This window comes from Asterias amurensis, chromosome 7, assembly GCF_032118995.1.
Source record: "Asterias amurensis chromosome 7, ASM3211899v1".
Classification (NCBI taxonomy): Eukaryota; Metazoa; Echinodermata; class Asteroidea; order Forcipulatida; family Asteriidae; genus Asterias; species Asterias amurensis.
In genome coordinates, this window is record NC_092654.1 from 11,685,336 (window position 1) to 11,709,406 (window position 24,071).

At 38.6% G+C, this 24,071-nt stretch overlaps 1 protein-coding gene across 10 annotated transcripts in view; it reads right to left on the minus strand.

The window, feature by feature from the left end:
• The window catches only part of LOC139940049 (anoctamin-4-like), a 73,876-nt gene that overhangs the window by 42,840 nt on the left and 6,965 nt on the right, over positions 1 to 24,071 (minus strand). For 4 of the 10 annotated variants that reach the window (XM_071936261.1, XM_071936253.1, XM_071936252.1 and 1 more), the window contains exons 1-2: positions 23,635 to 23,769; positions 11,594 to 11,662 (exon numbers count right to left, since the gene is read on the minus strand). In XM_071936261.1, the coding sequence (XP_071792362.1) occupies positions 11,594 to 11,662; positions 23,635 to 23,749 (184 nt within the window). In that variant the 5' untranslated portion in view covers positions 23,750 to 23,769. Of the gene's footprint in view, positions 1 to 959; positions 1,200 to 11,593; positions 11,663 to 16,224; positions 16,427 to 16,546; positions 16,720 to 23,634; positions 23,770 to 24,071 lie in introns of those variants that run through there. The other 6 variants (XM_071936254.1, XM_071936250.1, XM_071936257.1 and 3 more) reach the window with 5 other exon arrangements.

Below are 24,071 nucleotides of genomic sequence, written 5' to 3' on the forward strand. Positions count from 1 at the left end.
CTCTCTAAACGTATGACTTAAACATGTGTACACTTTATGTAGCCATAACTCACATTTTTTTAAATAAACGAAACACAATGGTTTAAAAAACCTGTCATTCTGAAGCAATGACATGGCATGCCTACATGAAGGGCCTCCATGGTTGAGTGCTCAGACATGGGATACAAATGGCCGACTGTAAACAACAACTTGCTGGGTCTTTTAAAGGCAGTGGACACCATTGGTAATTGTCAAAGACTAGCCTTCACAGTTGGTGTATCTCAACACATGCATAAAATAACTAACCTGTGAAATTTGAGATTAATCGGTCATCAATGTTGCGAGATAATAATGAAAGAAGAAAACACCCTTGTCACACGAAGTTGTGTGCTTTCAGATGCTTGATTTCGAGACCTCAAGTTCTAAATCTGAGGTCTCGAAATCAAATTCGTGGAAAATTACTTCTTTCTTGAAAACTGTGGCACTTCAGAGGGAGCCGTTTCTCACAATATTTTATACAATCAACCTCTCCCCATTACTCGTCACCAAGAAAGGTTTTATGCTAATAATTATTTTGAGTAATTACCAATAGTGTCCACTGCCTTTAATAATGCAAAGTGTTACAGACAGAAGCTGTTTAGTTACACAACATGTTGGGGGAGGGAGTGAGCTTAGAAGGGAGGGGTAGACCTAGGGTTTGTATAGTCATAATTAATTTCTTTAAAATAAAATGACAAGACAGTTTGCTCTCTTTCTGGCATCTGGAAATATTAAGGAGGCAACTTAAGGGAACTTAAAGTAAAATTATATAATTATGAGTTAATTTTTGTTTGTCCTAGCATGGTAATATGGTTTGTTTTACAAGAGACTTCTCCAAAAGCACATGGCAAACCAAGCAAGCCACAAATCAGACTCAGAGTGTCCCCAAAACAGCGCCCCACCCCCCTACATCCCCTCCATCCTACCCACCCTAAACTTACCCAGTGGCTGCATGGAGTAATTCATAAGAATACATTCTTTATCCCCCTGGTCAACCTGGGGATCCTCTGCTTTTTTCCTCATGGAAGTCATTCTCAGAAAGTTGCCAACGACCTCCTTGCCTTCCTGCCATACCCCCGTCACATAAACGTATGTCATGTGGTTTGGGCTATTTTGGGTGTTTTTAATGAACTTTGACTGTGATGAGCAAAGTCTGTTTTGAAGTTGGGCCCAGTGGCTTTCATAGCCGGAAACAGACACTGTATAAAAACACACTGCACTAGTGTACATGTTAAAGAGCCTTAGCTGGTGGACATGTTAATCTGTCCATGTGTTGACTCTTCTGTAAAGAGCCCCACCTTTTTGCGTAACAAAAGAGCCCACATTTTGCTGGTACAGTCTTCAGCCATGCATGGAAGCACATAAGAAGTAGCCCTATTGGGCTATCTTCGTAGTTTTAATAAGTAACTCATCCTGACCACTATCTCTGCTGTTAGAGATAATTGCTTTGTATACAGGCAGGGCAAATTGAAGTACATAATGGGGCCTTTCAGACTGAAATATGTGAACAATTCTTTTTTTGTCAATGAATGGAGTATTTGAGTTCACAAACACAATTGAAATAATCAGTTAGAGGTGTTAAATTGCTAAATTTAAAGTAATAATAATCTTCAATTGTCTTTTTATAGAAGGGCATCTCAAAGCCCCCCCAACATTATTACCCCTGGTCACTGGGCCATTTAATTCATTCCTCAAACCATCTCAGCTCCCTAGGGAGTAATTAGTACAAGTTATGCATTCCATACCTTGGAAGGATCTGACTTTACGTTATTGCACATTAGATATGTTGGAAATTATTTCGATTTTGAATACAAAAGTAAGAAGCCATCAAATGCAGGCATGTAATTGCAGTTTGTCAGGGGAAAACAAACGGTTCGTAAGATCTGGCATCGTTCAAGAGCCTCAAAAGTGACCATGTCAGATGTTGTTGGCAGCATATAATCCAGTCGCAGACCTGGCTTTACACGAAGACCATGATGGCCTCCGTTGCCCCTGGTCTTGGCCTTGGTGCCCCTTCAAAAGCTTCCCTCACTTAAAATCTTAAAAGATTTTTCAATACAAATGAGTAGATTTTGATCGCATGGTGGAAGTATAAAACTAAGAGGGGTTTGCGGTAACACCATATATGTATATCTCTTTTGCCATTGGAAATGGCTTAAAGCCATTGGACCCTTTCGGTTTCAGAAAAAAAATAAAAGTTCACAGATTTACAAACAACTTACAGGGTTTACAGAAGGCAACGGTGAAAGACTTCTCTTGAAATATTATTCCATGAAATGCTTTACTTTTTGAGAAAACACCAAAACAATATAAATTCTCGTTAACGAGAATTACGGATTTATTTTAAACAAGGGTTGGTTTTTCTGTTGTTTTCTTCCGACTCCGATGACCGATTGAGCCTAAATTTTCACAGGTTTGTTATTTGATATAGAAGTTATGGTACACAAAGTGTGGGCCTCGGACAACACTGTTTACCGAAAGGGTCCAATGGCTTTAATTCAAAAATTAAAATGATCAGATTACCCTTTCAAAAATGAAATCCCAGGCCCTTAATAAATGGTTCATGTGACCAAAGGGTGAGCTCTCCATATTTACTGATCATGCTACCATCATCTTTTTTTAATGTCATGGTGTTATGATTCTAAGTAATTCATCCCAGTGCAAAAGGGGCTCATTAATTTCCTGGAATGTTTCAAGACCCTGGACACTATTGGTAATTGTCAAAGACCTGTCTTTTGCAACCTAACAGCATTGTTGTTGTGAATTCTCTATACATTTTTTGCTGATCTTCTGTTCTAAGCATATCCTTTGGTCTAGTCCATTGTACTTCAAAATATGCTTTTATTGATTGATGTATTTATGCATTGATGTGGAAACAAAGTGATTGATTAGTTGATTGGTGCTCGATCGATCAGGTTCAATCGATCTGGGGGGGGTGGGTCTGGGAATCCACAAGACAGCTGGAGTTGTAAACTTGTGGACAAGTTGTTTTATTACCCCGACAGACATTTAAAAATGTCTGTCGTTGTAATACATACCGAATCTTCCGGTGACTCCAGCAGTATTCTCGCTAGACTGCTGGCCCCGCAAGACTACCTGCTCCAACAACTACGGTGGTCCCATGGAGTAGAAGTCGGCAACCAGCATTTTGGTCAGGAGCAGCGCCACAACTTGACTATCTCACCATGACAGACCATTAAAGACTTGTCCACAAGTCTACTTGAATTGTAGCTCATCATTTTTACTCGACCAGAATCGTTTTGACCAGATTCGAAATGAGAAACCAAACAACAAAAAAGACCAGAGTCAAAATGATGACACAGTTTTGACTTTGGCCTTTAAACTGTTTTTTTTTTTTTTTTTGGGGGGGGGGGTCGAACAAAGAAAACTTTAGTAGAGTGAGACTCGAACCAAAAACCTCAGATTAACAAGCTGTCAGTCTACCAACTGAGCTATCTAGCCCTATATTTGGCAGTGTTCCTATTTTGTCAATATCTTTGTTCATTTTTTTTTTTATAAGATAAGATTGATGTCAGCATGGAGGAAGAAAATCAGCGGGTTTAGTAGACTTTGATACTCAGCAGTAATGAAAGACACTATCGAACTCAAAGTCAACATTTTAACATTGGTGTGACAAAAAAAAAGATATAGACTTGACTAGTCATAATTTACTGGCTGACAATAAAATCACTGGCCTCGAGTCTGGGGGTCAAGTGTGAATTTCCAGCCATGTTGATTGAAAACTAATCAACCAACATGCTGAAAAAAGGTTCTTACATGTAGTTGTTTAATGCAATGCATTTATTTGATCAAAGAACAAAAACAAATTAGTTGATCCATGAAAAATGTCAGTCACTTTGTTGGCTGATCTGAAAAAATTATTTCCTTAGAATCAAACCAAACAAACTGAGACACCCATCAGTCTGCCACACCATTAGGCACTTAGCACAGACACTACAATCATAGAGAAAGCTACAATTAAGCAAACAACACCGCTTACATATAAGTCACTCTTACCAGACCTATAGATGATGACCAATGTTTTTGTCTTTGTCAACTGGACTTTGGTGGAGACTGATGCTTTCTATACTATTCTCTTTTTCTCCTTGATTTCTCCCTGTTTTTTGGGAAAGTACATTAATTTTTGCTTTTGTGGTGTTGCATCGCTACTTGGACAGAAGGAAAAGTGGGTTGAGGCTCTACAGATCAAAGTGGTAATATTTCAAAAAACACAAAGGGATTCTTTGCAGTTAATTTTACCCATTCATAATTACCTCAGACAGTTTCGCTATTCCTATTGGTGGAGAGCGCGTCACGTGGGTGTGTATAAACCTTTGTTTATGACCGGTAAAAAGTGTTAATTCATGGGCGTGACACGCGACCTTGCACCTGTTCTTTTAAGACAGTTACTTCATTCCTATTGGTCGAGAGCAACGGCTGAAACAATTGTACCACATAACTCGGAAATGCTATTCCCCATGGGCGAATAGGTCTTTTTGATCGCTGGTGCAGATGGGAGTAATAGTGAATGTTACGTGTCCATGGTTCCACCAATCAAATGACAAGGATCTTTATGTCAGTTATATAATAGAAAACATTGTGGGAAACGGCTCCCTCTGAAGTGACGTAGTTTTTGAGAAAGAAGAAATTTTTCTTGAATGTTCCACTCCGACGACCAATCGAGCTCAAATTTTCACAGGTTTGTTATTTTATGCACATATTGAGATACACCAAGTGAGAAGACTGGTCTTTGACAATTACCAAATAGTGTCCACTGTCTTTAATGGAAGCACGACTTCTATATGGACAACAAATAAACACTTTCTCTAATGTCTTTGTATAGAAAATCCCACTGCCAAGTATTGCTGATTTGATGAAAATGAAAGCAGAGCCAACAAGTCTGGTCTAACTATAATCCTTCAAGCGAGACGCTGATCAGTGTTTACTGAAACAACCATCGCAGATTCCTTAGGGCTGTACCACACATCCTCCTCCATGGTTCATCAACCATGAAGGCATCAATGTAAATGTACACAGACAAGAGCAACTTAGCTCTCATGACAAAATTCAAACTTGTATAGTGCTGAATGTTGCAACAATGATCTTTACAGATTTTGCAATAGGTAGATGTTAACCACACAGCTACACGTAGAATCATTGACTCTATCAGGGCTGGTATTAACCCTTGGCTCCCACAGCAATCGTTGTGGTGCCCTGTGAAAGGTTTCAATACAAATTTACAGAGTCAACACTCCATCAAAAGAGAATAATGTATGGTTGTACATTGTACCTGCAACTTTACTATTAGTTATTCTTAAATCCTTCACACCATGTTTATAGCTTCAAAAAACATCACTTACAAATTTACGTATTCCTCATAAAAGTGCCCCTATTGAACCCTTGCACGCACGTCACACACGGCGACTGATGCCACGCTCACCATGTCGGTGGTCAATAGGTTTACATGCAAATGCCGCGTCGCCTTAAATGTGCACTTCGCTGAACAACACCAATGACATTGACCACCAAAATGGCATATCCAAGATTATTCTGATGATGACGTCAGGTGAATTGGGTCAATACCATGCAGAAGAAAATTGCAGTGCCCCATCAAGAGCAAAATTCAAGGCCTGCTCTAAGATTTTATTGTTTAAAACTAATTTGTGATAAGTTCTGACTTGTGTTTAAAATTGTAATAAAAATAATGTTTAAAGTAACGAATTTGAGTGTTACTAGTGCACACAGGGATAACAATTTTTACTTTTTCTTGTAAACTGTGATGAAATAAAAAATTGAATTGAATTGAATTTAATTGAGGATTGTTCTTTTCAAAAATATGACTGAAGAGGTGTCCCTTTAACCAGAACAAAATTGCAAGCCCCATCAATAGCGAAATTCAAATGAGCACCATATGGACATACGTGTATCTTAGACTGCTGGATTGATGTGCAATCACAAGGTTGTGGGTTTGAATCTAGCCAAGACAACTAAAACAAGTCTTTTTTATTGAGTCACAATTTATTGATTTGTGTAATTCATAATCATAGATGTCAAACCGATGTTAATTATATGTTGTCAGCTTGGTGTATATCCTCTTGTGGGAGCTTTACCTTCCCTTATTTCTAAGACCATCCAAACAACTTTGATATTGATAGTAATGTAATACATGTCTGTTTATAAACTAGTCTGCATCAACCACAATTTCCTGGCCCTGACATGCTACCTACAATTCAGTAAATGTATAGCACACAACAGAGAGGTTTCGGAAGTGTATGGATAGGAATACAGAGATACGATACCTGTATCCGTTCACGTTGGATGCACTCTATATAAATTTTGTTTTGTGATCTTAGTCAGGCCCAAAATACATGTTGCCAGAGGTTTTGCAAACAAACAAACCCATAACTTTTTTGTATGTTCTTGTTACGAACAAAGATTTTGTTTGTGTTTGTTTTCAGACTCTGATGTTAGACACAAATAAAGTTTTCAACAGGCATGGTAAATGACACCATGGAAACCCCTTACCAGCAGCCCTGCACAGGCCCGAGAACAGTGATTTTGGTTTTGTGGCAAATAAACTCACAACTGCGCAAGTCCAGCGGTCTTGTGTTTTTCAATTGAATAATAAAACCACCAGTTAATGTGTAATAAAAACAAGTGATGTTGAAATGTTGACTTTGAGTCCGACAAAAACCTGAATTCTATCTGTGTAATGAAGAATGGTGAATACCCATTTAAGACAAATGAGATCAGTTTTATCATTAACATAGCTAATGTCAATTCAATTCAATTCAAGAATACATCTATTTCCATACTCTCATGAAAGACTAAGAACAGTTACATGCGTTACGGAGTAAAGCAAAACATATCATTAGGTAAAAGTAAACATAAATAAATGAAAAGTATGGGGCTATTTTTGTATAAAGCATGAGCTTGTAAAAAACAGCCAGACAGACAAGAAACAAGAAACCAGATAGACAGACAAACAGACAAAGGACAGATGAACATTTAAGACAAGACACAAGTAAAAGAGACAAGATGGCAGAACAGTTTAAGCTGAAAATAAATAAGACAAGTATTGAAGAGGTGGATGTCAAAAGTAGTTGTTCAAATAAAAACAATACGTTAAAGCTGTTCTGGTCTTGGTAAAACAATTCTGGGCCAGTTAACAATTTTGGAAACAACGAGCCCTATGATCAACTTCGATAGTGAACACTTTTATGCTGCATGCTCAACATTAAATTGGCAAATAAGACTTTGAGGTTTGCAGGTCAGAAACAAATCCCCAGTCTCACTGGTTTTGTTTTGACCCAAATGACCTGCTGAGGTAATATCCCCAAGGTCAAAATTGCATCATCTTCAGCAAAGCTTGCAACAGACCCAAGGCCAAGTGGATTATATCCAAGGGCCAGTAAACTCAAGACAGATTGGACAAGCCAATGGGAGACTTTGGGACGCTAGGTGGCAGCAGACTTACCAGGTAAATTTCCATTGTTTACATAGTTCTGAGCGTGCGCACATGACCGAGAACAATGGTTTTTACCTAGTAAGTCTGCTGCCACCAAGTGTCCCAAAGTCTCCCATTGGTCTTGTGTCTTTAGTTGAATCACAGTGAGGTAATCTTCAAATTTTCTGAAGCAGCACTTTAAAGGAAGAAGAAGAAGTACTAGGCTACATGTATACCATGGCTCCATGACTATTACCTCACTGGGCAACATCTTTGTGAAAAAATATCGACCATTTTTAGTCTTATCCAAATCTTTCGAAACTCTTAGGGTAATACATGTTTTTTGACCCTGCTCTTGTACAATAAACTCTGCTACAAGCGCTGCAGTTTTGTGGATTTTCCCGCCAAAATCGATCCCTAACTGGACTTCTAAGAATCCACAGGAAGTAATCTACAGAGCGGTGCAATTTGACTTCAGATCACCTGATAATGAGTTTAAAGGGCACTACCATCTCCCAGTGCCTTGTTCACAGAAATCCCTATCACAAGACAGCAGTTTTACAAGGCTCCCTTGCTTAATTTTGGCATGGTTTGGAAAATTTTACCGAATGCACCTTGTGTGAAAGGACAACATTTGTAATAACCATATAAAGACAACAAATTTGAGAAGATTTCATTGGGGATTTCATGTGCTATTCACATGACAGCAAATTTAACCAGGGTCCCTTGCTCGATTTTAGCATGGTTGTAAAACGTAGCAATGTCTGACAAGATTTTTCAGGAGAACTTGGACAGTAGAAACAGTTTTGTAGTTGTCCTTTAAATTTTACATTTTGTAAAACTTAACAACCACACTACAATGTAAATGTAGCAAGGGAACCCTGCTAAATGCTGTTGTGTGAAAAGGGCTGTACAAATGACATTGCAATGGATGGATTTTGTCTCAACTACATTGTAGGATGGTTTTAACTTGAACACAAAGACCCCTGGCAGTTTTTTTTCTTCACCACAGTTCAAACTGTCCCTGATCGAGACCTCGCCTACGCAGTACAAGTCGGAACTTGCAACACTTGTCGGAAGTTACAAATCCAATGACTTCCTCCAACCCCAAACAACAAACTGATGATGCATGCATAGTACTGAGTGTGCGTTTCCATGGTAAAATCAAGGGAAGATAAAACCCCAGGGCCTGACAGGGTCACCCTTATTAATAACTATGACAGCCTGAAAACATTCCCTATTTAACAATTTTGTTATTAATTTTCCTCATAAGTGTTAGTGGGTCGAAAGAATGATCAAAAATTGAAACTTTATTTTCAATTTTAAAATAGGCCTATAAAAACAAAGGAAACTTGTACAGGTAACACGCTTTACAACACTTGGTTTGTCTGTAGATTAAATTTAGAATTATAAATATTGTTGATAATGCTAAGTGCCCAACATATTTTCAACATTATAAATTGTAAACTGCCTCATGTAATTTAGCCTTAATAGGCCCCCACATCAGCCCAAGCCCTGAAATGATTCCCAGACGGCATTGCCAAACTGACTGAACTATCCATAGACGTACAGTGTATACCGGTACAAGTTTACAAGGCGCGCAAATCCACTCTTCTGCTTCTTAATTCATATGAATATTTGTACGCAGACCTCCATGCAGGGAGATCATCGTTCCATTTCATTGAACTTGATAAATTATGGCTGGTCAATCTTTCCATTCATAATGTATGCGTTCATTCAACCATGGCTGTAAGAACCGAAAATGAAAAATAACAGACATTCTTAAGGCAAAACTTAAAGCCATTGGACCCTTTTGGTTCAGAAAAAAAATAAAAGTTCACAGATTTACAAATAACTTACAAGGTTTACAGAAGGCAATGGTGAAAGACTTCTCTTGAAATATTATTCCATGAAATGCTTTACTTTTTGAGAAAACAGCAAAACAATATAAATTCTCGTTAACGAGAATTACGGATTTATTTTAAACACATGTCATGACACGGCGAAACGCGCGGAAACAAGGGTGGGTTTTCCCGTTGTTTTCTCCCGACTCCGATGACCGATTGAGCCTAAATTTTCACAGGTTTGTTATTTGATATAGAAGATGTGATACACAAAGTGTGGGCCTTGGACAACACTGTTTACCGAAAGGTTGCAATGGCTTTAAGGTCAACTGTGCTAACACTATAAAAATAACACACCAGGAAAACCACACAAAAAAAAACAATTTATAGTACATTTCCGTAACTGTAGCCTACTTGGCAAAACAATCCAAGGAGCTCATTTCAGTTCAGTGTGCCACGGGTCATACTAGCAAAATTCAGGAACAGAATGCCCTCAGTTTGGAACAATCCTTGAGGGAAAACCCAGCAACCTGAGAAATGATTGATTGCCCTTAAAAACTTTGCTATTTTTGTCCCAACCCTGTCCCATATGGTGTCAATTCATCAATATGGACCCTACTATGGTGCACTGTAATGATTAAAAACTGTGCAAAAACATTGCTTGTTGTTCCGCACAGGGCCCAATTTCATAGAGCTGCTTAAAGCACAAAAATTAGCTTTTAAAAGCATGAATTTTTTTTTCTTGATAAAAACAGGATTACCAACCAAATTTCAATTTGTTGCATAATTGCTAGTTACTGGTGTGTGGATAATTGGTTGGTAAATCCTGTTTTTATCAAGGCAACAGTTTCATGCTCAGCTATTTTTGTGTGCTTAGCAGCTCAATAAAATTGGGCCCAGATGATAAACGAAAAAAGCAAAATCATAAAAAACATCTTGCAGCAAATTGTACAATTTCAGACTATCTCTTTCAGATTCTGCTGTCATTATCCGTTAACTTGATGCCACATAACAGTAAAACAGTAGCTGCCTCATAGGAAAAAACTTACCTTAATTGGAAAAACCCAGGATATTATGTTTAACATCCGTCAACTATACCTTTATTACTGCAAACACAGATCAAAAACTTAATCATGAAGGAGTCGACCTGGAATAATCACAGGACGCCACGGGAGCTTTGCACCATCATTTTGGTCATGGACACTAATCTTAAAGTTCAACAGAAATTTTGAAATGCTCGCGATTGTTGACATTTTCTGGCACATCTAGCTTGAAAAACATTTTGAGTGGGCCATTTTACATAAGATGTTTCACTGCCCCTCTCATGCCATCCACATGACCTTTGCCATGGGAGGTGCAGAAGAAAGTCCAGTGAATTTCAATCTTGTGCAGCTCTTGAAGTACAGCTTAGCTATCCCGCCCCACAATGCTTTTCAGCTTAACGCTTAAATGGGCAGTCTCTCTCTCTTCATCACACCCTCCCTCCTTTCCAATAATTGTTTCATTTAGACAATTTGTAAAATGTAGGCTATTCAACATTTATTTCAAATATTTCCTAATTGGGAGTAATATCCCCAATGAGTCAGTTACTAAGCTAAGCAGATTTTAGGCGATGCGCACACACCACACAGTGCACGCAGTTTTACTTCGACAATGGCAGACCATGTGTAGAGAGCGGTTTTTGTACACTGCAGTGAGTGGTTTTGTACTGTAAACTGCCAATTCCTGGCTTGAGTAGGAGACTACATTGCACTGATTTTTGAAATAATCCTCCAATGGGGGAACATGCACATAGCTGCATTAGTCTCATCTCAAGAAAACCACTTGCTTAGGTGTCAAAACAAAAATGTGCATACAGAGAGTATCCACATGTGACGCCAGGAAGGGAGTCTAGCACCTTCTTTGTGTCTAGTACGCGAGTAGCTGATGTTATTTTAGCCTGAACATAATGACGCCACACTTCAAGGCTTAGGAATAACGCCAGATAGTTGTCTCTTGCCAAGTCAATCCCCATCCATTTGTATTTTTCACCTAGATTCATGAATCTTTATATAAAGAATCTATAATCTACATAGTAAGTGCAGCTCCCAATTGCACCTCGAACCGATCAAAGTGATTAAAATTATTGTTTCCCAAAAAATCACTGGTTCCGAAAAGTTGCCTGTAAAAACCTTGTGGATCGAGACAGGTGACCAGTCTAGTATTTTTTTTAGCTAAGATCTACCAATAATTTTTACTACATCCTGGTAGCCCTTTAAACTGATCTGGTAGGAACTGAACTTACCAATAGCTTCATAGGGTTGGGCGGGTTCCTGAAGGCCCTCAAATCCTATCGCTGGTGGCGCTGCCATGTCTATAAAAAAAAACAAGAAAAACAACAACACACTTGATCAATAACTTTTTAAAATACTGTATTATACTCAGACAATAAAAGCACCACATCTATAGCAGAATGTATTGTTTTGTTGCAGCTTAAACCTCGCACAGCTTAATCAAAACCTTGCACAGCTTAAAATATTCAAACAATGACGTAAGGCTGTCCATTGCTGTCAATTGTACAAGGAATAGAAGTAATAATAACAACAAATATTATAGTGCATTTCACAATGACCGTATCAATGCGCTTTACATTTGTAGTGCACTGGTCATAGGGCCAATAGCATCTTTTTTTAAATGTTTCTCAGCTCCCTTGGGAGTATACGACCTGTGCAACCGTTTATATCTATAGGCCTATATCGCTCCCAAGGCTTTTTCATTCACAATGTCAACCTCTACCCTCGCAGGTACCCATTTATACCTTCCCACTCTGGAAAAGTTGTTGGGATGGCGTCATGTTTTAGAATAACTTTTCTCTTCATGTCAAATGTGTGGTGTATATTATTCCGGATTCAAAGCACGACGGCTCGTAGTGTTCGCTGCACAGCGCTGAAAAAGACGTCGGACCGGACCACTTTTGCTCTTGTGAGTCTGACTTTCGCGGCCCACAACCACCCATACTTGGGATCTGCAGGAAAAAGATGCAACCTGACCCCCATCTTTAGTTGTTTTGCTGCATCCAGCAGCAATACACCTGGTCAGCATTGCCGAAAAAATGCAAAAAAAAAACTTTTTTTGAAACCTACAAACTCATGACTTGGACCGTACATTGTACTTTGCAAGTGTGTTTACTCTACGCATTGCAGGCAAAAGTCTGCCTCGATTGACATCACAAAAGGGGTAGGCGGAGTCAGCCCCCAAACAATTTTCTCTATTTTTTAACCATATAAATCATGACAAACAATTACTAAAAAAATTGTTCAATATAAGCATATACTCTTATGTTTGATAGAAAAAAATATATATTTCCAGGTGACTATTTATAAGTATCTTGCTCAAGGATAAAAGTGTAACGGCCGAGATAGAACCCACACTCTGGTGACTTATCAACTATAAATTGCGACACCAAGCCACACTAAACACAGACACACTAAAACCAGTACAGAACTCTACAAATAAACACACAGCTACTCTCTGTCAGCTAAGAAAAACTGTTTCTTCAACCATACCCGGCCTTGGGACTATCTTGATATATGGAATGCTCTGCCATGGATCTAGCCCCACTTGTGTAGCCAAGGATAGCTGGCCACACAAGTGGGACTACCATGGATCATAATACAGGTAAACGTGCTTATCAGCCACCACAATCATAACCCATTATTATGGACAACTTAAATATTCTTAAATTTTCAAGGGCACCCTGATTCTGAACGGCCCATGTATTTACTACCTACACACTTAAATGCAATGTGGGTCATTCCGTGTCAAATCAACCAGTGGTCCCCATGTGACCCCCTCAGATTTTGATGCAACTTCATCAGAATGATTGGATGTGGCTCAAACGAACACATGCAAAAAAGCTAAGTCATACTCCATGTCGTTTTTGAGATATGATCCATTGAAATTTGGTCAAGGCGGCTATTTTGTGCGTGCGCGAGACGCAAAATGTGGTTTTTGTGATAATTGCCGACTTTGAAAACTCATAACTTAGATTTTGCACCAGGTAGAGAGCTCAAACTTGGTATTCCATCTTACTTTTTGCCAAATTTCATGAATCTGCACTCAATTTAAATGTATCTCCTTTAATTTTCTAGTTATGGCAGGGGTCGAAATTAAGTGTATTTCCATGGTAGTCAGCAGGGCTAGTGACCAATAATTTTTAGTAGCCCTGATTAGATTTTGGTAGCCCGAAAGACACATTATGTCTCGCGTCACGGCTCAAACTTTACAATACACCAATAACATAGTTCTTTATTGTTTGTGATGATGATTTTTGCATTATTTTTCCACTAGCCCGTCGGGCTATCAAACTGGAAAAATGAGTAGCCCGGCTGTAAATCTGGTAGTCCCGGGCTAGCGGGCTAGTGGCAATTTCGACCCCTGGTTATGGTCACCCAAAGTAGGCACTTTAATCAGCCGAAAATGTTTTTTGTGATAATTGGGGTCACCCTGTGCCCGCATGAGGGGTCAAATGAAACTTATATTCCCTAGTTATTATCTATGGGTGCATGTCTTTACCCATAAGCAATTATAGGCTCACCAATGCATTCATTCAGAAATAGCATAGACCCAAAGTTGGTTCCAGCCAGAAAAAGGTCAAAAAGACCCAGCCCGTCTTGACCCCGGTTGACCCCGCGATCAATTGAAACGATTTTTGAAATTGATACCAGTTGTAGATATATATTGTATCTACTTATACACCAATTTTCAGCTTTGGCACTCAACTCCTTTATGGTGTGGTGGCAATTTGAATATTAAATGTTTTTGGCACATTTTAATGTAATATCATACAGAAAACATGTACATGTACATTCATGTACACATGTACAATACATGGTAATATATGTTTGAAGCTTGTGTAACTGGTTTTTTTTTCTGGCTAGCAAAAAAGTAAGTTTATTTGTATTATTGTTTTTAACTGCAATAAATAATTTAAGGCAGGTACCTCAAAGTGCTGCAAAAATCTCCCATAAGACATACAGAATATTTGAACAATACCCCAGAATGAAACCATACCACAGTATTACATACCATGTGGAGTTTCACTTGAAACATGGATCAAACCACACAATACAAATAAAATCTGCCAGTACGTAACACTCACTGTCTGTCATATTCTTCTCTGGTTTTAACCCAACCCCAGTCCCCTTTGTTTTCTCATGTTTTATGCTGGTTAAACTTTGCAATCACATGGTCACCTCATTTGCATAAATACTGGTATTATTACTTCCATACACTACTTTTTTAGAACAATACTTCTCTAATGTGTATCACATGCAAACACTACTTTCTCAAACAAAATTTGTACTTGTGTATCACGCAGACACCACAAATGCCAATGCATTGATGTTCCTTTTTGCTAGCCAGAAAAAATAAGCTTCAAACATTTGTTACCATGTATTAGATGTGTACATGAATGTACATGTACATGTATTCTGTATGATATTACATTAAAATGTGCCAAAAACATGTAATATTCAATTTGGCACCACACCACGAAGGAGTTGAGTGCCAAATCTCCCATAAGACATACAGAATATTGGAACAATACCCCAGAATGAAACCATACCACAGTATTACATACCATGTGGAGTTTCACTTGAAACATGGATCAAACCACACAATACAAATAAAATCTGCCAGTACGTAACACTCACTGTCTGTCATATTCTTCTCTGGTTTTAACCCAACCCCAGTCCCCTTTGTTTCCTCATGTTTTATGCTGGTTAAACTTTGCAATCACATGGTCACCTCATTTGCATAAATACTGGTATTATTACTTCCATACACTACTTTTTTAGAACAATACTTCTCTAATGTGTATCACATGCAAACACTACTTTCTCAAACAAAATTTGTACTTGTGTATCACGCAGACACCACAAATGCCAATGCATTGATGTTCCTTTTTGCTAGCCAGAGAAAATAAGCTTCAAACATTTGTTACCATGTATTAGATGTGTACATGAATGTACATGTACATGTATTCTGTATGATATTACATTAAAATGTGCCAAAAACATGTAATATTCAATTTGGCACCACACCACGAAGGAGTTGAGTGCCAAAGCTGAAAATTGGTGTATAAGTAGATACAATATATATCTACAACTGGTATCAATTTCAAAAAATGTTTCAATTGATCGCGGGGTCAACCGGGGTCAAGACGGGCGAGGTCTTTTTGACCTTTTTCTGGCTGAACCAACTTTGGGTCCATGCTATTTCTGAATGAATGCATTTGTGAGCTTATAATTGCTTATGGGTAAAGACATGCACCAATAGATAATAACTAGGGAATGTAGGTTTCATTTGACCCCTCATGTGGGTACAGGGTGACCCCAATTATCACAAAAAAACACTTTTGGCTGATTAAAGTGCCTACTTTAGGTGACCATAACTAAAAAATTAAAGGAGATACTCTTAAATTGAGTGCAGATTCATGAAATTTGGCAAGAAGTAAGATGGAATACCAAATTTGAGCTCTCTACCTGGTACAATAACTAAATTATGAGCTTTCAAAGTCGGAAATTATCACAAAAATCACTTTTCGCGTCTCGCGCGAGTACAAAATGGCCGCCTTGACCAAATTTCAATGGGTCATATCTCGAAAACGACATGGAGTATGACTTAGCTTTTTTGTATGTGTTCCATTTTTGCCACATCCAATCATTCTGATGAAGTTTCATCAAAATCTGAGGGGGTCACCTGGGAACTTTTCTGAAAATTGGTTGATTTGACACGGAATGACCCATGTATCATGTAGGTACTACAACATTGTCTTGACAATTTACATATAATTCAGTTATTTGTCAAATCAATGCAATGTATGTATTAGTTTGGTGACACAACAGTCACCGTCCATGCAATCAATTGGCTTACCTTCAAGTTCAACAAGAACTGTATTAAAACTGACTATCTAGGCCTTAGTTTAGTGCTTTCCAAAACTGTACTTGGTGCAAGTTTTATCGTGGCAATAGCATGGCTGACTGATCCAGCGAAAAATAACCGACAGGCCTCCGTCTAACGACTGCACAGACACGGCGCAGAAACACTAGGCGATACAGCAGTAAAATTCCCTTCCCGTGCGCTATCACTAAGTTCAATCTGGTCAGGCAGTCACATTCACAACTGCACGATCAGTTTCATATGGTTTCAAATGGTTTCAATACCTTACACACACTGACTGATATAATTTACTAACCTTGTCAGAACAGGAACCAGCTAAGGAGTGATAAACACCGGATTAAACTTGAACTATGGCCAATCAACCCCTCTTTATCGTGTGTTTACAAAGTCCATGCGTCAATATGACCTCTCCCGTAAACAACAGTTACACTTTTCTGGCTCTGGGGGAAGGGGCTACGCCTAAAATTAATTTCCCACACAGTACAACCTTCAATCCAGTGCTGCGTAACACAAGTGCTATGACAATTCACGTAGGGATGAATGAGTAATACTTTTGGGATCGACGTGGGCGTTTCACACACACACAACGGTTTGGTGTAGTCTGTGATGCAGCAGGTTCTAGGTATATTAAAGTGTGTTTAGCGATGCAAAACAAACAAAGTGGCTGGAGATGAGACTACTCTATAAATGTAAAACAAACAAGCGAAGGTCAGTCCCCTTTATGAGGCCTTCCTAAAATAGTAGCAGCACTGCCGTACTAAATAATGCTTTGAAATTGTTGGTATGCATTGGCCGAATTAATAAAAAACTAGCGGGATGCCGCGCTTCGCGCGGCACCCCGCTAGGCTATAAAAATCCTTTACACAAATATTTTGAAATGTGGGTGAGGGTGTTATACGCCTCTCTCAATATTTATGCATGGCGTCATAATTCTAACCCAAAATGAAGCTATTTCGCACGTCCACCACTACTTGCAGTGGCTGTACCCACCTCGTTTTGGGTTAGACGACGTACCTTATGCATCTAGAAACTATAAGGCTCCCCCGTGATCCTTATAGGGGTCTAATGTGTTGGGCCTCCCTAACGTTACACGTTTTTCAAATCAGCGTTGATAGGTGAAACTGACCGTTAGCCAGCAATAGCTAAAATTTCTTTTGTACTACACTACCAAAACTTTCTCCACACACTCAATATACATTCATAATGCTTGCATTTCCTTTTTAAAAAACATCGTCAAAAATGACATTTTTACGTCCCACGATACATAGCGTTGCTACAGCACTATAAGTAAAGCGAGTTTTTGGAACATGCTGTGTGCCACAAATCTAATTTATCTACTGGGTTTTTTTTCGGGGGGCGGGGCGGTAAGAGCGTAGGCCTCTTTTTAGTTTATTCTCATCTGAATTGGTCTTGTAAACTTTCTGGTCAATAGGCTGCATGTATAACGGGAGCACTTAACGTGAACGTCAAAAAAGTGTTTTGCAGGCAGAGATGCCAAGTCCAGAGGCTAGCTATGTGTGAGATTTTTCAAAGCTCAACCCCGATCCCCCCGGAAAAAAATTGCCAGTTTAAGAAGGCCTTTTTAAATCGCCGCCCAACCTTTTTTTTTTTTTTTTTTTTATAAATAAATAAAACAATGTGAAATTTAATTGTGGACAAAAAGTGTTTCAAAATGCATCAAAAACCTCCTCAGAATAATTAAAACTCACTTGAGGTACACAGAAGATGTTGATGGTTAATGTGGAGGTTCGATTGTGTCAGATTATATCCTTCCAAACTTGAAAAAAATAGACTAAAAATGATGTCCAAATCCAATCGCTCACTTCTTCTGCCTGTTGTGTCTTCGCTAGTGGAGCGCATTTCAACGAATTTGCTAAAAGAATCGGAACAAACTTGTGCGCAATAAGCGTTTTGCGCTCTGCCGAATTTGAGCTGAACCTACTGGATGAGCAAAAGCGTGCGCAATCTGCAAATTTGCGCTCTGTTTGTACAAATTTTGTACAAAAAATGTCGTTAATTTTTTTTCCCGATCTCGCCCCAATAATGGTTGATGTGCGTGTGAGCGTGAGACAGAGCCCAAATGCGTGAGTCTCACGCCTAATGCGTGAGACAATTGGCAGGTCTGGTTTTGTTTTATTGTCACTTTGGGCTTATTGCATCTCGCGAAATTTGAACGACAAACGACACAATTTCTGACCGCGTTCATGTTCACGCTGCTCTAGGAACAAACCTCCATACATCCCATATCTCTGGAACCCTATATCGTACAAACTAAATAAAAACGATAAACTCGTCCCCACTCCTTAATTTTCTCTAACTTATTTCACTTTCAGAAAGCATGTCAAGTCATGTTTAGGGTTTGTTACGTCCAGTTTGGGTCAATAGACAAACTCCTAAAAATGTACCCCATTCAGCCGCACGAGGTCTCTTTTGTTAATATTATCTCCATCAGTAACCAACCCGACGGGCCGATGGCTAAATTAGGCTTCAAAATGGATTTGGCAAAATGTACATTCTGAGACCTGACCGACACACTGCTCTAACCAATTTTGTGAATGGACTTATTCAAAAGGAAACTTAATGTCGTTTTGCTTAACAACTTTGACCAAATGCAAACAGCCTTTGACGTACGTGTATAAGTTTCACCATAGAGTAAGGAATGGTTTCACAATTCTACCTCCATGGTTAAACTCTGAAACTGCAACATTATACCTCCATGAACAGACCGTATTCTAAAACGATATGCATGTACCCATTTGAGTTTACTGGCAAAAGGTCCAAGGTCGCCACCCACTGTCAACCTAAAGTGGTCCCACGGCGACCTTCTTCACCAAGCAACAGGTGGCCTGTCTCAAACCAGACAACACACCACTCACAATACACTGACCAGAATGGCTCTTTGTGTAAGGCCCCCCCACCCCCAAAATGTTATTAATTGTAAAGTTCCCTCAGACACCTTCCAACCTATAGCCGGCCCTACCCAATGTTTCCAAATTATTAAGCTTCTGTTTGATCCCATCCTTGTTCATCATGATAATTCTCATGCCGTTTGGAAGTGAATGCTTTTTTATAAATATTCTCCATTTAATCTTTTCAACAAATGAGTCACTCGCAGAAGGATTTCTAGGAAGTCTGATAACAACGTCGACCAGTGGTAGACACATGGTCGCCTGCGAAACATCAATCTACGGTACTTCATCCATTCAATGCGAATTCGGTCAAATTCGTGGGATTGGTTTCGGTTTTGTCCTGGCACCCAGCCTCTTCGACCCTTTCGACCCTGCGCGGCAATGAATGAACCAATCCGGAGAACCATGCTTAGTACAACACGAAAGTAACCTGACCAAAAAGGGCGGATCGAATGGCGGGTGGGCGGGCAAGGGGCAATGAATGAACCAATCCGGAGCACCATCTGCGAAACACTGTCCAATGAGTCGCCTGTCAGAAAGATTTCTAGGAAGTCTGGTAACAACATCGACCAGTGGTTGACGCACGGTCGCCGCCCAAACTTCCTCCAATCACATGACTTGTAAGTGCGAATTTGGATCCGGGTTTTGCAGACTTGCAACCCGACGTCTGAAACCACACAAACGTATTGAATTCCACACAAACAACCGTGTTGGATTCCACAAGGATGCCATACCACTGGACCTTCTAATTTTCAATCCAAGATGGCGCAGGTTACGCTTTTAATAGTATAGATAGCATTAGTTTTGTGCTATGCTTTTAATGCTTCAAAGAGTTCATAACAAAAAAAAAGTTGCTAGCGTGCAAGCGAGCTTCTATAGTTTGAACTGTGAAAGCCCATTTAGAGGTGTACTTTCAATACCATCACTGTGTCCCGACAATCGGTCCCAATAAATACAAAGACAGAAAAGAAATGTTGAGCATAGTTGTACTGGGTAGAATTTATAAAGAAATATTTTAGACGTGTAAATGACGTTTCCTTTTGATCAATATAATAACCATTTGAACAACATGTCAAACCTTTGCTTGGAAACAATTATTTAGTTTATGCTTTTTGTTTGTTTACGTTTGTTGTTAATGTTGTTGTTGCTGTTCTTATGTCACCCCCACTTATGATCATAAAGAAGACGGTTGTCATTTAAAATAAGAGATCACCGTCATATCACATTATAGGACAGTTTGGGTTAATTTTGCGTGCCTTTAAAACAATTAATATTCAGCAATTTGCAAATTTCAAAATGGCCGCCATTGTTATACACCTGCCTTTTCCCCATGGCCTTATTGACTCGTGCGCGAATACCATGCTCGCATCACCAAGGGCACAATAACATGCCTCTATGTTCCCAAACAATGCAATATCATATACTAACTGTTTTACGACAAGAGGGAAAACTATTTTCCCTTCCCGTTCATGCATAGACCACGATAAAGATTGATTGCTGAGCCATAACAATTCGAGAGTTCTAACTAGTTTGAATGTCAACGAAACGAATGTCAAAGGCTCTGGACACCAATTGGTAATTGGTGTCCAGTACTCAAAAGTACTCAAAAGAATTGTTAATCTAAAAACGTACTTGGTAACGAGCAACGGAGAGCTGTTGATTGTATAAAACTTTGTGAGAAACGGCTCCCTCTGAAGTAACGTAGTTTTTGAGAAAAAGGTAATCACTCAAATATTCAGACCTGACACATTTTTTAGGCCGCATCTGAAAGCACACAAATTATTTCTTTATGCAACAATATTAAGGGTGTTTTTCTTTCGCTATTCTCTTGCATTTTCGATGGCCAATTGAGTCCAAATTTTCACAGATTTAATATGCTATGCATTGTGAGAGAATACACCAAATGAGAATACATGGTCTTTGAAAATTACCGAAGGTGTCCACAGTGCTATAAAGGCAGTGGACACTATAGGTAATTACTCAACATAATTATTAGTAAAAAAAACCTCACTTGATAACAAGTGGGGAGAGGTTGATGATATAAAACCTTGTGAGAAACGGCTCCCTCTGAAGTCATTTTCGATAAAGTAATTTTCCACGAATTTGATTTCGAGACCTCAAGTTAGGTCTCGAAATCAAGCATCTGAAAGATACACAACTTCGCGTGACAATGGTGTTTTTTCTTTAATAGTTATCTCGCAACTCCGACGACCGATCGCGCTCAAATTTTCACAGGTTAGTTATTTTATGCATATGTTTAGATACACCAAGTAAGAAGACTGGTCTTTGACAATTACCAATAGTGTCCACTGGCTTTAAAGAAGAGAATGAATTGTTTTTAGTTTTAGACCTGGAAAGGGTGGAGGATCCCAAATAGGAAAAACCACGCGGTCATCAGAAGGGACTGGAAACCCAATCTATATGCAAGAACCTTGTTTAGGATTCGAACTGGGGCCGGGTTCCACAGAGGAGAAAGGCAGGGAAGAAACCACTTGAAACAGTTCAACAAAATGTCATACAAAATTAATGTCACATTATGCACAGTCCCATTTACCGTGGGCGGGACGTGGTATAAACAAGACATTTTTTCTTAAGAACGCGCACAACCATGAATTATGATCAACGGCATTATTGTAAACAATCAAGATGGATCTGAATCGATTCCACGTGCATGTTTACCTAAAAAATAATGTCAATTATTTATAATGGGTTTTTTCAAGTTGTTTGTGCGATGTTATCAAAGGGGACTTGTTATCATCAGAGTCACGTCTTCACAAATTGATATTGCCACAAGAAATAAATCATATCAAAGAGCAAAATAGAAAACTAATTGTTTATAAATCTCCGTGAAAGAGATTTCTACCATGAATAATTCAAATGCATTATTACGAACCCGTTATACACAAATCGCCATGCCCGGCTGTAGCCTCTACTCCGGGCAGTGGTTCAACACGATTCGCCCGGTGGTGATGCCCAACTAACTCAGTGCCGTTTTTACTCATTTTGGTGCTTCAAGAGAATTCCGTCCAAAAAGATAGAAACGCAGAGATTTCGAGACTACGGGAGGCCGCCATTACACATTCGGTGCATGTGTGTGATGCTCTTCGCTTGATGTCTTGATATACTCTTACACACGATTGAGAGGAAAATCTATTATGAGATTCGAGTTTGCGCAAAACCCGTACATGTGCGGGATGCGGTCCCGCAATGAAGTATCTTATTGTCATGACAACGGGTTGGGTGAATAATTTTTGACTCTCTGGAAACGTCACATGACTTGTTTGGTTTGGCTAAATAAATAAATACCAGGCTTTAAGATTTAAAATATTAATTACAATATGCGGCTGTCACTCATCATTTTGTATTTAAATTTTAATTACTTAATTTATTGCTTACCTTGCGCGGTAACAATACATGTGGGTCCAAACGCGATGGTACATTCTTAAACATCTTTACATACGATGAGTGAGTCTGTCGTAAATATAACAGGCAGTTCCCGTAATTTGATGTTAATAATAATTTATTTTCCGTTGCAAATTTTGACAGCATCACAAACATAACTGTACATTGATTAAGGGTTATAAAAATGAGACCAAAGGACAAAGAATATCTGCATATACATACTGAAGTTAATGGGTTTTTTTTTTAAATTCTACCCCAGCCTAAAAAATCAACACCGAGACAAAGAATTCGATTTTTGCTTCAGCTTATTAGAAACATCAAAAATCCGATCAATACGAATACAATGTATGTACATTTCATCATCATAATTTATATAATACCACATGTCAATATCTGGTAAAAATCTATGCATTGAACTAACACTGTTATTGCAATGTGATAACAATTTTTTAAATATTTATTGTCAATGAAGAAAAGAAACGAACAATTGATAACAAATGATTTTGTTATTTTCAATAAAGAAACTTTGGTTTCTGAAAAGGATGAACCATAGCCTAATAATAAAGCCTAGGCCTAATAATATTTATTTATATTATACCACATGTCAATCAAGTTAAAAAATAATAATGCATTGCATTGTTATACATGCACACACATCAACGCGAAATATGAACATGATAATAAAGTGAGTTTGTTATTTTAAATAATTCAACGTTGATTTCTCATGGATTAAACCATTGGTTTTAATTTTGATCCACTCGAGTAAGTTTTAGAATACTGTTATTACAGTAATTAGGCACGACACTTTACGGAGGTAACGAAGCGATTGCCTCCATGCCCACTGGTATATTAATTGCCTTAGTGCCCTTGACATTTAAAATTTAATCATACGGTGCACTATATAATTTTATACCGAAAAGAAAATGCTTTGGTGCCCTATCCCTTTCAAGCACGAAACATACAGTAATATTCTAATAGAAATGTATCCATAATTCCACATGCGTATAAAATTATAAAAAAAAAAAAAAACTCCGTTTATTTCTAGTTCTCAGAGGTTGAAGTATTAACATACCACCGGTGTTATCATTTGCTCCCGGTCCGTTGTCAAGAAGCGGCTGGGGGCCGACTTTACGCCCAGAACGTGGTTTCGAACGCCTGCTCGATTTTCCCGCCGAATCCAATTCCATAGACGAACCCCGTATAACATAAACTACGGTCGAATGTTCATAATCATTTTTTTTAGAAGATTAATTATTCGGGATAACAATTGACAAGCCACATCCTAAAATTATAAGTATTGTTATCTCGACGAAGTACATTTAACAAAACATAGCGTGGGTGTTGACTGTCAACATCTGGGGACGGGTAACAATCATTTAAAGGAACACGTTGCCTTGGATCGGTCGAGTTGGTCTTTGAAAAACGTTTGTAACCGTTTTTTATAAAATGCATATGGGTAGAAAGATGTTGTAAAAGTAGAATACAATGATCCACACAAACATGCCTCGA